Here is a 15,576-nt window from a genome sequence, read left to right as displayed (position 1 = left end):
TTCCTATTCACCACAAATCGTAGGAATATTTGTGAGATATTGGAAACTTGGTGCCCCTTGTTAGATGGGGCTATTCTGCTGGCCCCATAGAACAAGTTATTTACCTTCGGTAACGCCTTTTCTGGTAGAGACCTGATCTAGCTACAGATTCCTTACCAATCATATATTATTAATGTTTTACGCTGGGGACGCTAGGGCTTGGAGGGACACGCACCACGTTCTGGTTTTCAGCACTGGACTTGAATGCACCAGTGTTTGCTTCAGCAGCTCCTTCTATTCCTGTCCTAACAAATGAAAGCCACTAGAGGTGGGGAGGAAGCCTGGACTCAGGGAACATGCCACTGAATCTGATGCAGCAGCACCAATGGGCTACAGCAACCTGCACATGGGGCGGGGACTAACACACTTGTGAAGGTTCCACAGCACACCTCCATCTGCAGCAACAAAGTCCTACTCTCTGTACAATTATTGCTAAAACCCTATATGCTCCCAATGAAGACTTATTGTGCTTTACAGTTGGCAGGATTAATCGTTATATAGTTCACAGAAATGAAGACATGAAATTACCTCAGATACTTAGAAACAAAGGGAGAGAACTGATGTTCCAGTTATTTTCTTGGGCTAAAATAAAATAATACAGGGTAACATGTCTCAATTAATAAAAGCTTCAGCTCTGATACCAATACACAATGGCTTTGTCCCCTAGTCTGCTGTGGTTACACACAATCAGGGAGCAAAGTACAAGTACCTTCAATGAAGTGAAAGAATGTCTTCAAACATATCCAGTGCATTCCTATTATAATTGGATATTAAGACAGGATTTCATGCTTATAACATTTAGGGTATTCGATCAATACATTTTAATGACTATACCTTGCTCGTCGGTATGGAAGCGATTGTATAGGAGCTGGAGTGAAAAATCTCTCGACACAGAGCTAATTCCTTCATCGCGGAAGATGTTCAAAGCCTCCAAGGGCAGGTCCATAATTAATTTGTCAGTTAGTAATATAACGCTTTCTCCCACTTCTGCTGGGGGATTCGGAGTTCCTGGTTAGATAAGGAAAAGACATATTCTCTACGTTAGACGAGTTTTGAAGTAAGCTCTCACATGATACATTATTGTACTTTCCAGGGCCGGTCCTAGGCATGGGCGGTATGGGCAGCTGCCCAGGGCCTCGCGCTCAGGGGGGCCCCGCCGCCGGCCCCGCAGTTACGGGGAATAAATGGTAATGGAAACAGAAGCGCTGCGCGCGCGGGCACAGCACAGAGCTGCACTCTCGCGCTCGCGCAGGGCCCCAGGCAGTAAGACAGAGGCAGGAAGGGAACTAGTTTGTCACTAGTCTGCGCACGCACGCACCCCACCCCATCACCTAGCTTAGTGGTGGTGACGTGCGCAGTACGCGGGCGGCAGGCCTTCTGGCCTTGCTTCTTGATTCATGCGGGTGACAGTGGGTCCCAGGGCAGTCAATCTGGTAGCGCGCGAAAGTGCTACCAATGACGGCCCTGGACATGATTTTTGGCCAGCACCCGCTCTGCTGTGTGTGATGCGCAGCATGCACGCACGCCATACGTGAGGAGCAGGGTGGAGTCGGGACTCGGATCGGGCCGCGTGGGCAAGAGTCGGTTCGGGCCTCCACGTTGAGTACGTTAAGGTAAGAGAAGACCTGCTCCGCTCCTGCTAATATATTATAATAAATTATAAATGCATACAAGATACTACTACATACTACTTGCTATACTGTACCGTACCTGTCCTGCACTGCGCACATACTATACTTGCACACTGCTGCTGGGCCTGCTGCCAATCCTTCCTTAAAGTAAGCCAGCCAGATCTGATCCCACCCCGCCATTCGACATTTCATTCCTGGCTCGCCACTTGTGAGAGAAGCGATGATTGTGAATGAAAGAGTTCTTAAAGTGTGAGGCCTTTTTTTTAAAAAAAATTCCAGATACTTGTAAACGGAGATTCCTCTCTCCTTTCATTTATTGCCCCCAGTCAAGGCTCTGGGTCCGGAAACGTTTCCCGCCGCAGTTGCTCCTGTGTGTGCCCACTGCCGGTGGCGCAGTCAAACTCTGGCTCTGCAGCAATCGCCTGACCTCTCGCCCCTGGAAGTCCCGTGTGAGGACACAGGTTACTTCTTGCTTGACTCCACACATCATTTACTGAGGTGTCTTTTCAGTGTCCCGGGGTTGTGTCTTCACTGCAATTTGCTGTCTGCCTGATTAGGTTGTTTGCCCATTTTTCGTTTGCAACGTTCAAGATACTGTTTGTAATTAAATAGAGGCTACCTACATTTGTGTTTAATAGCGGTAATAGCTCTTGCTTGCTCTCATGACTGTGACCTTCAATTTTAATCAAAGTACGGCTCTGATTGTATCTACAGGACCTTGTGTGCACTCTATCTGTGCTCCCATCAACAGAGATGGGTGACTCCCTCACCAGTCTAGGCAGATTTGGTGGCGTCTGATTCTATAGTGCAGGAATAAATGCCCTTTTCGTTGTTCCCCTGGGAGAAGGTCTGCCCACCTTCTCAAACAAAATCCACTCCATTCCAATATAAATGAAGTCATCTCCTTCTTTCTAAACAGACGGGTGGTTCATGTAATGTGTGCCTAATGTCATTGTGGTTGTATGCTGCATGCTTTTGTGTCCTTGTGCTGCATAGACAGTGTTGTCATCTAGCCTAGGGACCACGTGCTGCAGTACACTTTGGGGCCACCCTCCATCCTGCGTTCAGAATGTCACATTCAATTCTAGGGTTCATTGGCAAAGCCCTGTAACAATGTCTCAGAGTTTAGAAAATTCTTATTTTGTGTCCCCTGGCCCAGAGTCTGCTTTAGAACACAGCACTGGTTAGAACTGGATTGGTTGCCTGCGTAGCTTTTTCTGCAGGTCTTTCCTAACAACAAGCTACCCCTACTTGGGATAACAACATGGTTTCCCACCCAATAATCAGGGAAGAGGGTATGCAGTTCCTATAGGGGTAAGGGGACATGGAGGGAGAGATGCACACTAATTGCTCGTGGAGACCAGAGCCGGCCCATATACATGCATCACGACACCAGCGCCTGCTGACTTTGGTTTCTCTTTTTTTACTCCAGAATTTGAATGGTTCTTTAAGGACTTCCAACATGTTTTGTACTCTGGCTGTGTTAGGGATATATATCTTCACCGAATGCCACCGAAACCTACCGGTTTCAGTCATCATAGCTGCGCCTGCGGAAAAGCATGTGTCTGTCTGCATGTGTGTTTGCTCACCTGTTTTCCATTCCCTCTTCTTTTTGTCCATGTTACTGATATCCACATTAGTTTGCTTCAGTGATGCCAAATAACTAAGATCAAAAGTCCTGCAAAGTCACTTTCTGTGATGTCACTTCTTGCGACGCAATATGCAATTAGAGGGGCCTCACATCCTCCCTTTCGCCCGGGGCCTCAGAAAGCCTAGGACCGGCCCTGGTACTTTCGGTGGTCACCATGTGATGATAATACTTTACCAATTTGTCACATTAGCTTGCTTGAAAACGTTTTCCATAAACGCACAATTTGTATCTATGTGTACAGTACACCTTTTAACTTACAAAAAGGAAAAAAAAATACTTTCTGTGTCAGGAACACTGTTCAGAAAGGCATCAGTAAAGAAACCTGCCTTGTACAATTTAGGTTGAGTTAGGAAGCGAATCGGAAAGAACTGTGATGTCAAGTGATTGCACGTGCACTCAGAGAGGCAACGAGTACGGCGAAGCCTGAAAGCTATCGGGCCACGTCACACACCAGCGTCACATGGCCGCACTTTGAAACTCACACTGGAAAAATCTAAGGAGCATTAAAGGCTTGCTTGCTTCACAATCCTACATCCCAAACAGAAACACAGACAAATTGAATTGCAACAAACACATCCAACACAAATGTGCAATCAAAAGATTTATGGCCTGACGAAGTGGAGGTCCCGAATCAGCATGCGCAAACTGCAATTTGTCTGGTTTGCGATCGTGGCCTCATTTTGACATGCAACAGATGTACAAATCAGTTCCATTGTTAAAGTAAAAAGCGTTTTATTTATGTTTTAAATAACAAAACATCAATAATAGGCATTGTCATTTTCAATGTCAATAGGTCAAACTCGCGTAAATGCGAGACCTGTTGCATTGCAAATGCTTGTTTTTAATGCATTCCATGTCCATTATCATGGGTCCCGTGTGTACAGTTATCTATTTACAAATCAGTTATCACATCTACTCCTGGGGCCAATAACTAATCAATGGCGTGCTACCCCAATTAAGGTTGCAAACTAATGACACAAATTATTCCAAATCGTAAATATAAGTGCGTTCTTTCAGACACCCTTTTATTTGCCTTTCAAAACACGTTGCAAAAGTTATTTTGGGTCAGGAAAGCTTTTCCTTATTGGAGTTTTTCTGAGAAACTTTTGTACATTTTAAAACAAGCTTTAAATGTACGACGGCTCCAGGCCCGGACTGGCCGTTGTGGGCACCGGGCAATCCCCCGGTCGGCCGCAAGGGTGGGGGCCGGTTTTGGGCCCTGAGGGCCGTTTTTGTTGCAGAGCCGGTTTTGCAGCATAGCTGCAAAATCAGCCCGGTAACAAAATCGGCTGAAAAGCGGCCCTGGCAAAGCGCTCGCCCCCCTCCCGCCCGGGGGCGGGGGGGGGGGCCGGCCGAGCACTTTGCCAGGGCCGGTTTTGCTTCCCAGTCCGGCCCTGGACGGCTCTCATTTAATAAACCGCATGCTTTATGACAATAAAATAGTTTTGTACATATTCGAAATATAAAACGAAGAAAAAACAAAGTAAACCAGAAGGTACACAAATCAAGTTATTACCATGTCTCCAAATGGGGAAACAACCTTTACAACGCAACTTTTACCACGCAGTGCCTTTACGACACAACTTTTACAACGCCAACCATTACAACGCATTGCGCTGGGGGGCGCTCTAGGATAGGGAATGGGTTTAATTTACTGTCCAACACCTTCCCTACTATCCACGGGGACTGGAGTTTGAATAGTAAATTAAACTATTCACTATCCAGCGCCCCAAAGCACTATGCGTTGTAATGGTATGCGTTGTAAAACTCGCGTTGTAAAAGCATGCGATGTAAAAGCATGCGTTGTAATGTCATATATCCCTCCAAATGCGAACACCTGCAGCTTTACAACCATTGTCAGTCTAGGCACAGACTTACACTGGCACTCATCCACACATCAATATGCCATACATGCCAGCGTGACAACTTCCACTGAACATGGATAATGACAATGAAGAAAGCCAACCACAAAAGCTCAAACTTCTAAACATCATGCATCATAGAGACTCATTAGAACAAGCACTAGTAAATGCAATAGGTTTCGCCTATGTGATTAATAATATCTGTATTTTTTGTAATTTGTAGATTGGTGAGTAGTTGTGCAATACCAGTAGGCCTGGTTGTAAAATTCTGCTCTGCTCGCAAAGTTTTGAGAGTTTTGCCTACTCCACGGTCCGCGTAGAGTGCAGTTCTGAAAATCTCTGCACCGCAGTGCTTTCTCTCTCGCGTGGCTCACCAACATTAAGTCAGCAAGCAAAGAACATCATACGCTAGACCACCTCCCGGCAAAGATTTCTCAATGTGGGCGGTCGCAGCAGGTCGCTACCACTCGCACTGAGGAGCGCCCTTTTGTGCGTAGTGCTCTTTGCGTGGATTTTTCAAAGCACGACAAACTCCTAACACTAAAAATCAGTGCGAGCAGCGCAACTTAGCTTACTCCCCCACTTGTGGTACTCCGCGAGGCGCAGCAGAGTTTTTCCGGCACTTTGCCCAGACCTAAATATGTTACTGAATCTCCGTTAAATTGTTATGATTTGTAAATTGAGGAAGGCAATATATTTTGCTGTTACTGGTGGTTTTATAAAGCGGGGAGATTTGGTAGAGGGGGAGGGCAAAGAAAAAAAAACAAGCACCCAATAAGTACAGTGTGAATGCGGATGAGGCCGGGGACTGAGATTAAGTGAGACTAAGCCACGTGTCTCTGGCTATACCTTGCTCTGACTGGAACGACATCTTGCAGAGATAAAAGCTGAGTTGTGCCATGGGGTCCCTTATATGCCTTTGCACATAGGACTTAATGTTTATCCCTGTAGTCTGAAAGGAAACGATTTAAATGATCCAGAGATTAGTTTATTGGATGGGGAAAATGATGTGAAAAAGATGGGGTCTGTATCTGTGGCAACAGAAATAAATAATACAAGGGTCACCTAGGAGAAGGCTGCAAGACACGGGGAGGAGAGAAATAGCCTGCAGATGCACTCGTAAAGAGTGCTTGTTAGGAAATGCAAACAAGCAACAGAAGCAAGTGAAGAGGCTAAGTGAGTATCTGGAGGGAATTCTATGCTCTTGGCTCTGTCTCAAAAAACACACTAAAGAGATGAGAAGAGGATGTGGTGTAGGAGTCAGGGATGCCGACTTTGGACCTGGGGACAATGGTTGAAGCCTTGGGTATGGCTCAACATCCTGTGATTCTGGGCAAATTATGTATTCTCCCTACAATTACAAAACATGAATGTGTAATGTAACTGGTGCTCATGTAAAGCACAAAGTAAATTTTACTAAACTGCAAGCATGAACATTTAACTCAATATAAACGCATAACAATTACCCCTCCCTCACACGACAAACCACAGAAAAAACTGGGAAATCAAACTACTTGCTGCAGGCTGTAAATTGTGTATTTTTAAACAACAGGCAGTGTGTGGAGTTTTGCAGCAGAATCACTTGGATTTTAACACTGTCTAACAGCTCTGATGGACTGAGTAAACAGTTGGAAAGAGGTGTGATTTGGTTCGAAGGAGCACTGCATAATAAAGGTGTAAAGGTGTAAAGCAGCCTTCCTTGGCATTCACAGTAAGCTCTTCCCGCTGCTGAAAGCAAATCTGCCGAAGGGTTGAGTTCCGTCTTGGAAGAAGAGGGAGAGGAGGCCATGGAGGGGTCAGGGTGAGAGCAGTGTAAGCATCAACGAAGAGGAAGCAAAGACAATGGGGCTTTTGCTGATGGATGCTGCTCGTATAAAGTGCATTTTGAAAGGGGAAAAAGCTGTAAGCTCATTTTCCCAAATTTACATGACCCCGAAACTCCAAGTAGTATTCCATGTTCTGAAATTCACCTGCTGTAGTCATTGTAGAAATTTTGTCTCGGGGATAGATGTTATAAACGCCTCAGAGAATCTGAGAACAAAATAATGTTTAGTTGTTAGGCAATTGGTTTGGTAACTTACAAATCCACTGAAATAAATGGGAGTTCTATGATGCAGTCGAACAGAGTGTATTTAGGGCATAGGACATCCTTGCTACACCTCTGCTTGATTTGCCTAAAGTGCCTTCCATTCAGACAGCTGAAGAAAGTAAGGTTTGGAGGGAGGGGAGAGGATGTGGTGTTGCAGCCTGAGTTGTCGACTTTAGAGCTGGGGAATCAGGTTTGAGTCTCGCCATCTGTTCAACATCCTGCCTTACTGACCTTTTGACTAGGCCAGGAAGAAATCTAAAAACTTCCTGGGGCAATCAGGATCCCATGGATGGGGTATATTAGGCACAGTCCTGAAGAGATTGTGTGCGGAAATATGTAGGCCCATTCAGATATGTTGTGTGGCATTTCCATTCTTAAGGAGCTGTATTGGAGACATGCAGATAATAACCTTCACAGACCTTGAGGGGCAGGTACCCTGACCTTGGCTTTTCTGGAATTTAAAGACACCTATTGTCTGGAAGAGTACATGGATGCAATCGAGCCCCCGGCTGCCTCATCTCTTTATATCAAGTTCCGTTTCAGGACCTTGCCGCTTCAATCACTTACTGCAAAGTGGCAACGTCGCCATGATGATGCTGAATCTAACTTGAGCTGTCCATTTTGCCATGAGGCTAAGGAAACTGTAAACCAGGGATCTCCAGCCTTTTTTGTGGTGAGAGCTACTTCTGTTCTGTGAAAATCACTTTGAGCTTCTGAGCGCTCTGGCACTCCCATTGTTATCAGACACCCCCAAACTCAGCTTCATTGACTAAGGCTAATGTCCATAGAACCAGATACTATGGTTTGAACAAAATACTTTTGCTAGGGGCACTCTGACAAGACTTCCATGTGTGTCAGTGAGATTATGTTCTTTGGGTATGTGTGAACATGTGGGCGTATGAATAGAATATATGTGTATGGGTGACTGAGAACCTGTGTCATACGTATTTGTGGCAGAGGACATACATTTCACCCTATGAGGCTCTGTTACATGTGTAGCACAAACATATAACCATTTTTGTAAAATGGTAGACATTCAAAGTGCAGAAAAATATTCTGCAAAAATGTTCATAATATGGTACATATTTCTGCACTTTGAATTTTTCCCGTTTAAATTAATGGCTGTGTTTTTCAGCTATAAATATGACACAATGTCTACAAGCCTCTGAGAGCGAGGTCCCTACTATGTGTAAAGGTTGCACTTTGAAATGGGAAAAAATTCAACTGGAGAGTTAACTTTAAGTCTATATGGATTCCATAAATCTCATAATTTAAATGGTCTCCCATTTCCAAGTGTCATATTTACAAACAGAAGGCATCTTTCTCCCAGTGGACTGTAGACACAGTGCCAAATATCTAACAGAAAAAATACAGCTATTTATTTAAATGGGAGGAATTGAAAGTGAAGACAAATGCTTCATAAAACATTAAGATATAATTGGATTAATTGAAAGTGGATAAAAACATTAAGACAATGTTTCATAGAAATATTTTTCTTCACTTAAATTTCTCCCATTTTAAAAAAAGAGGCCTGCTGTAAATGCAACACTTTGAAATGGGAGAAGATTAAAATAAGACCTAACTTAATCATTAATGCAACATTTCATTTTAATTTTCTCCCATGTAAAAGCATTCAGAAACAAAATGTTGTTCTCATGTTTCAATATTGAGTTGACAAGGACTTTTGTTCAAGAGCTAAATACCTCAGTGTGTCAGTCCTTCACTTTTATGCCTCTGCCTGGGTCATAAATCTGCCTGAGCACAGCTCATTATCAGGCCCTGCTATCTGAAGCCTGGTTATAATAATGTAAAATAAACACAGCCTTGCCTTAACTTTAAAAGGAAAATGTGACACTGAGCCTATTTAAAAATAAACTCAAGGCTGGGAGCTACTCTGCAGATGTCTATGAGCTATTGGTAGCTCGCAATGGACTGGTTAGAGACACCTGAGCTAAACAGAAAAGGGAGAAGCCCCCTCTGAAGGACAAAAAGGTCATGAACCTAACTGAAGACAGGAAGAATGCATGTTGATAAACATCTCCTAATTCATGTGCACTTAACCAGGGGAGTCCAGCATCAGGACTTATCCAGACAAATGTTTTGAGAAAAAACAAGGTAGCGTCACAAATGGGACTTAACTAGCAACAGTTTTTATTGGCTGCTGGTAAACCAATCAGTTAGTAGCTATAAAATTCTGCAACTAGCGTTAGATTCTGGTTTTGAATATTATTGTTCCATTTTCATTACAGAATGACTCAGGATGAGTTAAAAATATTATTCTCATTTTATTTTACTATGACTGGTCCACCTTCTGACTTTTTAGATTCCCCTACTCTTTCCCCTCTTCCACAACTGTTTTTGCCTGCTGTTACCGGAGACTATTCTGTTTCACTGCCCTTATTTTCTGTTCATTTTCTATTACCTAAAACTAATGTTTCATTATTTCTTTTAGTTTTCCCTAATCACATGGTTTTTATTTTGTGATTATGTGTGCTTTGTTCTAAATGTTTTGTTTGATGAAATAACGCCCTACTTGATAAAGTGTTTTAAATACATGAAAGGAAAATGATTCCCTTTAGCGGCGATTTGGGGTTATCAAAGGGTATTTGCATACAGCCTTGTGCCAACTCCCACAGAGCCTTCTGGACTTGTTGAAAGGGAAGCTCCATGTGCCCAATACTCATCCATGATAAGCAAGGAGCTTTTCCAACCCTAAGCGTGATTGTCCAGGCAAAGCATGGGAACAGCTTCAACCTAAATAGTAAGAAGGACGACTGTGGTAAAATAGATCATTCTTGTTGATCTCAGACAAACACATCTACATTCATAATGAGCCCTAAAGGGCTGTCCAGCTCTTTTCAACACCAAAAAAATTGAGGACCACCTTTTTAAGAATCTTACACAGAAAAAACGAAATGAGATTGGTGCATTACCGAAGCCTCTATAGGCATCAATCAAAAATTCACCTCTCCTTGGAACAAGGATTGGTGCCACGTAGAGAAGAATTAATTTCTCCATTGGAAAACCATCTGGCACACAAATGGATCGCCACATCAAGCTTCCTGCCTAAACTGTGATCAAAGAACTTGGAAGAGGGCAAGAAAGGAATAAAAGATTCTGCTAGCCTAAACAGCAAACAAATACATTTAATTACTTCAAAATATATGCCATGTTTAAGACAAGACAATCAACAAGAAGAAAAGATAGGGACATCTGCCGAAATTAGCTTTGCTGATGCACATTAGATTTCCTAATGTTCAGCCTCCCTTCTTTACATATATCAAGAGGATAACATCAACAATAAATTGCAGCTTTACTATACACTACAATTTACAAAGACAAAAACTTGTTTTTAGTGAAAATGACACTAAAAGTTATATGCATTTGAACAAAAAGGGCATACCTTGTGTAGTTACAGATTTATCATCCTTTTCTTTAGCCTTTCCTTTAGCCGATTCAGCTCTTGGTTTTTCCTCCTTGTCTTTGTTTTTTCCTTTAGGAGATTCACCTCTGTGTTTTTCCTCCTTTTCTTTGTGTTTTCCTTTTGCTGATTCAGCTCTAGGTTTGTCTTCCTTTTCTTTGCCCTTTGTTTTCAATGACTCGGCCCCTGAAGTGATTGCGCTCTGTTTCCTATAAACAACAGTGTTGTGCATTAATTATATGATTTCTATCAATAGGTTATCTTTGTCGTTTATCTTATGAACGAACGGTTTTACCACATAATTGTCAGCACCTTTATTTACTATCTGGCAGATGCATCAAAGTAAATACCGGGAGCAAATGGGCAGATTCTCAGAATCTGCACCTTTGCTCCTGGTATTTTTGCTTTTGGGATGCATCATCCCAAATGAAAAAATCGCAATTTAAGGAATCTCTAAATTGAGATTCCTTAAATTGCGATTGCATTTAAGGAATCCCAAATTGAGATTCCTTAAATGCAATGCATGAAAGTAAAAAAAATAGCGAATTCGCTAATAGGGGGAGCAAATTACCATGAAGTTGGACTTCATGGTAATTTGCTAAAACTTTGATAAAAGCACTTTTGTGCATTTTTCAAAGCATCATGTTGCGCACACACATGCCCTTAGGGCATGTGTGTGTGCAACATATGTGCATAGATCAATTTCAGGGGTGCAACAGGGTGTCATTTTGACACCCTTGCACCCTTGAAATTGCATGAGCAATTTGCGAGTACCTACTGGTACTCGGTAATTGCTCATGTAATCTCCAATACATTCCTATGGGCCTGTAGGCCCATAGGAATGAATGGGACAGCATTCCTTAATTGCGACTAGCAATTTGCGAGAAGCAATTAAGGAATGTTAAGGAATCGGTATTTTAATAGCGATTCCTACATGCATAGGCTTTTGCTATTCCTAAATAGCGATTACTTAAAAATCGCTATTTAGGAATAGCAAAAGGCTACGTTGATGCATCTGCCAGTATACTCTGTAATGTACAGTTCGTTCGTTCTGTAGAACTGATGTTCCACGAAATAAAAGACACATTGGCAATTCAAAAATTGCAACTTGAAAAACAGCAAACAGATACATTTGATAACTGATGAAAAAAGTCAAACAATACTCTCCTTAAAGAATCCTCAGAAAACATAGGCAATGTTAAAGATCTGATCCATCTCTATTTCCTGCAGGACTTAATGAAATGTTGCAAGATATTTTATGTATTAGCTCAGCCCCTTATAAACAATAACGCAGCAGAAATGCTTAAAAATGCTGAAATGAGCCCGGGTATCTTCTTCTTGGGAGAAAACAGCCTTTATTTTCAGGCATATGCATCAACGGAAATACCTCCCGGTAAAACAGCGAATCGGAAAAACAGGCCGATACCGACCGCAAAACCATAAATTGCAATGCATCAAACCGAAAATCGGAAAAAAATAAAGAACCGCTAAATGGCCCCGCGGTAAATTACCGAATCGTTAAACAGACATTCGGAAATACCGAACCACAAAGCAATAGTTCGGAAATACCGAATAGGCAATAACGAATGGAAATGGTATGCATGAACAGTCGCTAATACCGGAAATCCCCAAAATCGCTATTTAGCATGAGCAAAATAAGGGGAATCACAATCAGGAGGTAAAGTTAACAGAAGGACAGAAAAAAAAATTTAAACCCCATCAGCAGGTGCTGACAATCAGTTACCCTTCATAAATGCCCTGGGAAACCCCACATGTACACCAAAATGGCTGCCCTGTACGTGCTTGCTAGGAGGTGGAGGATCAACGCCCAGGCCCAGCGCAGGAGGATGATACAGGACAGGATCTTCAGGGTTCGCATCACTTTGCTGGGGCAGACCGAGGAACAGGTGTACGTCAAGTACAGACTGAACCGTGCCATGATAATGCACCTAATAGCAGACCTGACACCCTTACTGCAGCACGAGACCCGTCGGACCAACGCCATACCTGCCCATGTGCAGGTGCTATGCTGCCTGCACCTGCTTGCATCTGGAAGCTTCCAGGGGGTAATAGCTGAGACAGGAGGCGTGTCGCAAAGTGCCTTATCACGCTTTTTCCACCGGTTTCTAGAGGCCATGCTGACATTTCTCAATCGCCACATCACCTTCCCCAGAACCCCCCAGCAGCTAACCCGCACCAAACGGGAATTCTACCAGGTGGCACAATTCCCCCATGTCATCGGGTGTGTCGACTGCACGCATGTCCCCATCTGTCCTCCATCAGCCACCGAATACATTTACCGCAACCGGAAATCGTATCATTCAATAAATGTTCAGGTGGTGTGCAATGCCAAGTTGATCATTACCGACATTGTAGCCCAATTTCCCGGGAGCACACATGACGCCTACATTTTCCGTCACTGTGGCCTCCACAGGCGCCTGATCAACGGAGAATTCGGAGAGGGACACCTACTAGGTACAAATAGCTGCATCATCGTACTCCCCATCCACTCCTTCCCCACATGTATAATTCCATTAATGCTGATTACCATTCTCTCCCCATCCTGCAGGTGACAGCGCATACGCATTGCGTGAATATCTCCTCACGCCCTATCTCAACCCAGCTACCCCGCAAGAGCAGCGCTACAACAGGGCACACATCAGTACTAGGAATGTGGTTGAGCGAACATTCGGCATCCTGAAGAGCCGCTTCCGAATACTGCACAAGACTGGAGGTGCTTTGCAGTACGACCCAGTGACCTGCTGCCAGATAATTGCTGTGTGTGCCATCCTGCACAACATCGCCACGCGCATGGGGATACACATAGAGGTGGAGGGAGAGGAAGAACTGCGTGCCCAGCAACCCCCCCCACAACACCAACAGGCACATGTGCCCAACACAGCTGAAGGGCAAAGGAGACGGGCATACATCACACGTAATCATTTCTGAGACAGGTAAGAGAGTGACTTGACAACAGGATCAGTTTTGCAAGGGTTTAATGGGCATGGACACCTGACTGGTGCAGAAAAACGTAACACAAACAAGCTGCTGCCGCAGCGAAAAAAACTAGCAATGTCCCTTCTCAGAACAGGTGGCGCGTGAGGCACTTTGGTCTGTCCATGGTTACCTCACCAAGGACAGTGTGACTATGCCACATGTTTACTTCCGTTTGCCGCGTACCCCCAGTCTCTTGTCCTGTGACTCCTCGGGTTGTACACGATGGGAGTCAGTGGCAGTTGCACTGCGGCCACTGCGCCTCCTCACGCTGGTGTCCGGCAGGGAGACGCTGCTGACACTGGAGGCTGCCTCACTCCCCTCTTCCGCCCCCAGACTGCTGACACTGGCTGACCCTGGCTGCAGTTGCTCCACTGCAGTGGTCACCCTCTCAAGGGCCTTTGCCACATCCCCACATAAATGACCAAGATCCACTTGCAGGGACACGGACCTGCGTGACAGCACAGCCGTGCTGTTGCACATCTTATTGATGGCCTTGTTTGTGGTATTCACTGCCAGCATGACCTGCCTGTGACGCCGGCGCTCACTCCTTTGGCCTGCGAGTATGGCACGTGTCAGTTCTTGCAGGCACAGCTTGATGTCTTTGTTGCCCGCAGATACGGCAGTGGTGTGCTCACGCACTGCGGCAGTCATGTAGCCTAGTTTGTTGCATAGTTGTGTCATGCTGAGTTTCATGGCACCCATGTGTCTCCCCTGCAGGCGCTGGACACGCAGCATCCGGGCCTCCACTACTCCGTACCCTCCGGACAGATCGACCGGTCTTGCAGCAGCCCGACCCGGGGACACAACCCTCTGCCTGATGCGCTGTCGGCCTGCAGTGTGGCTGGTTGGAGTGACGACAGCCTGGCGTGGAACATTTGGGTGTGATGAAGATTGATCTGACTCCATCACGGACAGGGCGGCAACATCTGCTCTGTGGCTCTGCGGAGTGGGCAGCACTGGTGGTGGTGGTGTCTTGGTCCGCGAGGGTGGTGGTGGTGGTGTCTTGGACTGGGAGGATGGTGGTGGTGGTGGTTGCTTCGGCCGGGAGGACGGTGGCGGTGGTGGTTGCTTCGGCCGGGAGGACGGTGGCGGTGGTGGTTGCTTCGGCCGGGAGGACGGTGGCGGTGGTGGTTGCTTCGGCCGGGAGGACGGTGGCGGTGGTGGTTGCTTCGGCCGGGAGGACGGTGGAGGTGTTGTCCGGCGTGGTGGTGAAGGGGAGGACATGACTTCAGCTCCCTCTGAGCACTCCGCTTCTGACAACACTGGCGTCTCTGAGATGACAAGGTGGCCACTGTCGTCTGAATCGATGGGGGATGCATCTGTGTGTGAAACAGTGCATAGTTAATATCATGGTATGGTATGTGACAATAGCTGTGGCATCTCACAATAAATTACTTTTGTTGACTGACATTTGACCCTTGGCAGCTGTATTCATCTCTGGGCTCAGGCATGCACCCATTCATGTATTGACTACATCTCCCATGGTGCAACACAGTGGTGAGGGTGTGTGTGTAGGGCAACGCTACATGTGCACTGGGTCTGGCATGGGGGAGTGGGCAGGGACTACGTACACGCTGCATCGTTACGCTGGCATGCCTCTTACCTTGTCCTCCTTCCGCAGCACCTGAGGTGTCCAGACTTGTGACCCCCACAACAGCTTCACGTTCTATGGTGGCCTCCACTAGATCCTCCAGGTCAGTGTTAGGCGTCACGTTTGATGGTCCCCCTCCTGTGCCAGCAGCATCCCTGACCCTCTGCGCAATCTTCTCCTTGGCCCTCTTACGCAGGTCGTACCATCGTTTTTTGAGGTCGTCGATGCTGCGGTGGGTGACTCCGCAGGCATTCACCTTGTCCATGATGCGCAGCCACATCTTCCTTTTTTCTGC

At 45.3% G+C, this 15,576-nt stretch overlaps 1 protein-coding gene across 1 annotated transcript in view; it reads right to left on the bottom strand.

The window, feature by feature from the left end:
* Positions 1-15,576, bottom strand: part of CFAP46 (cilia and flagella associated protein 46) — a 1,487,057-nt gene that overhangs the window by 343,152 nt on the left and 1,128,329 nt on the right. Inside the window, exons 51-52 of the mRNA XM_078643461.1 lie at positions 10,676-10,902; positions 874-1,047 (exon numbers count right to left, since the gene is read on the bottom strand). Coding sequence (XP_078499587.1) covers positions 874-1,047; positions 10,676-10,902 — 401 coding nt within the window. The remainder of the gene's footprint in view (positions 1-873; positions 1,048-10,675; positions 10,903-15,576) is intronic.

Source organism: Lissotriton helveticus, chromosome 5_1 (genome assembly GCF_964261635.1).
Source record: "Lissotriton helveticus chromosome 5_1, aLisHel1.1, whole genome shotgun sequence".
In the NCBI taxonomy this organism is placed as follows: Eukaryota; Metazoa; Chordata; class Amphibia; order Caudata; family Salamandridae; genus Lissotriton; species Lissotriton helveticus.
This window is presented reverse-complemented; position numbering and strand designations above follow the sequence as displayed.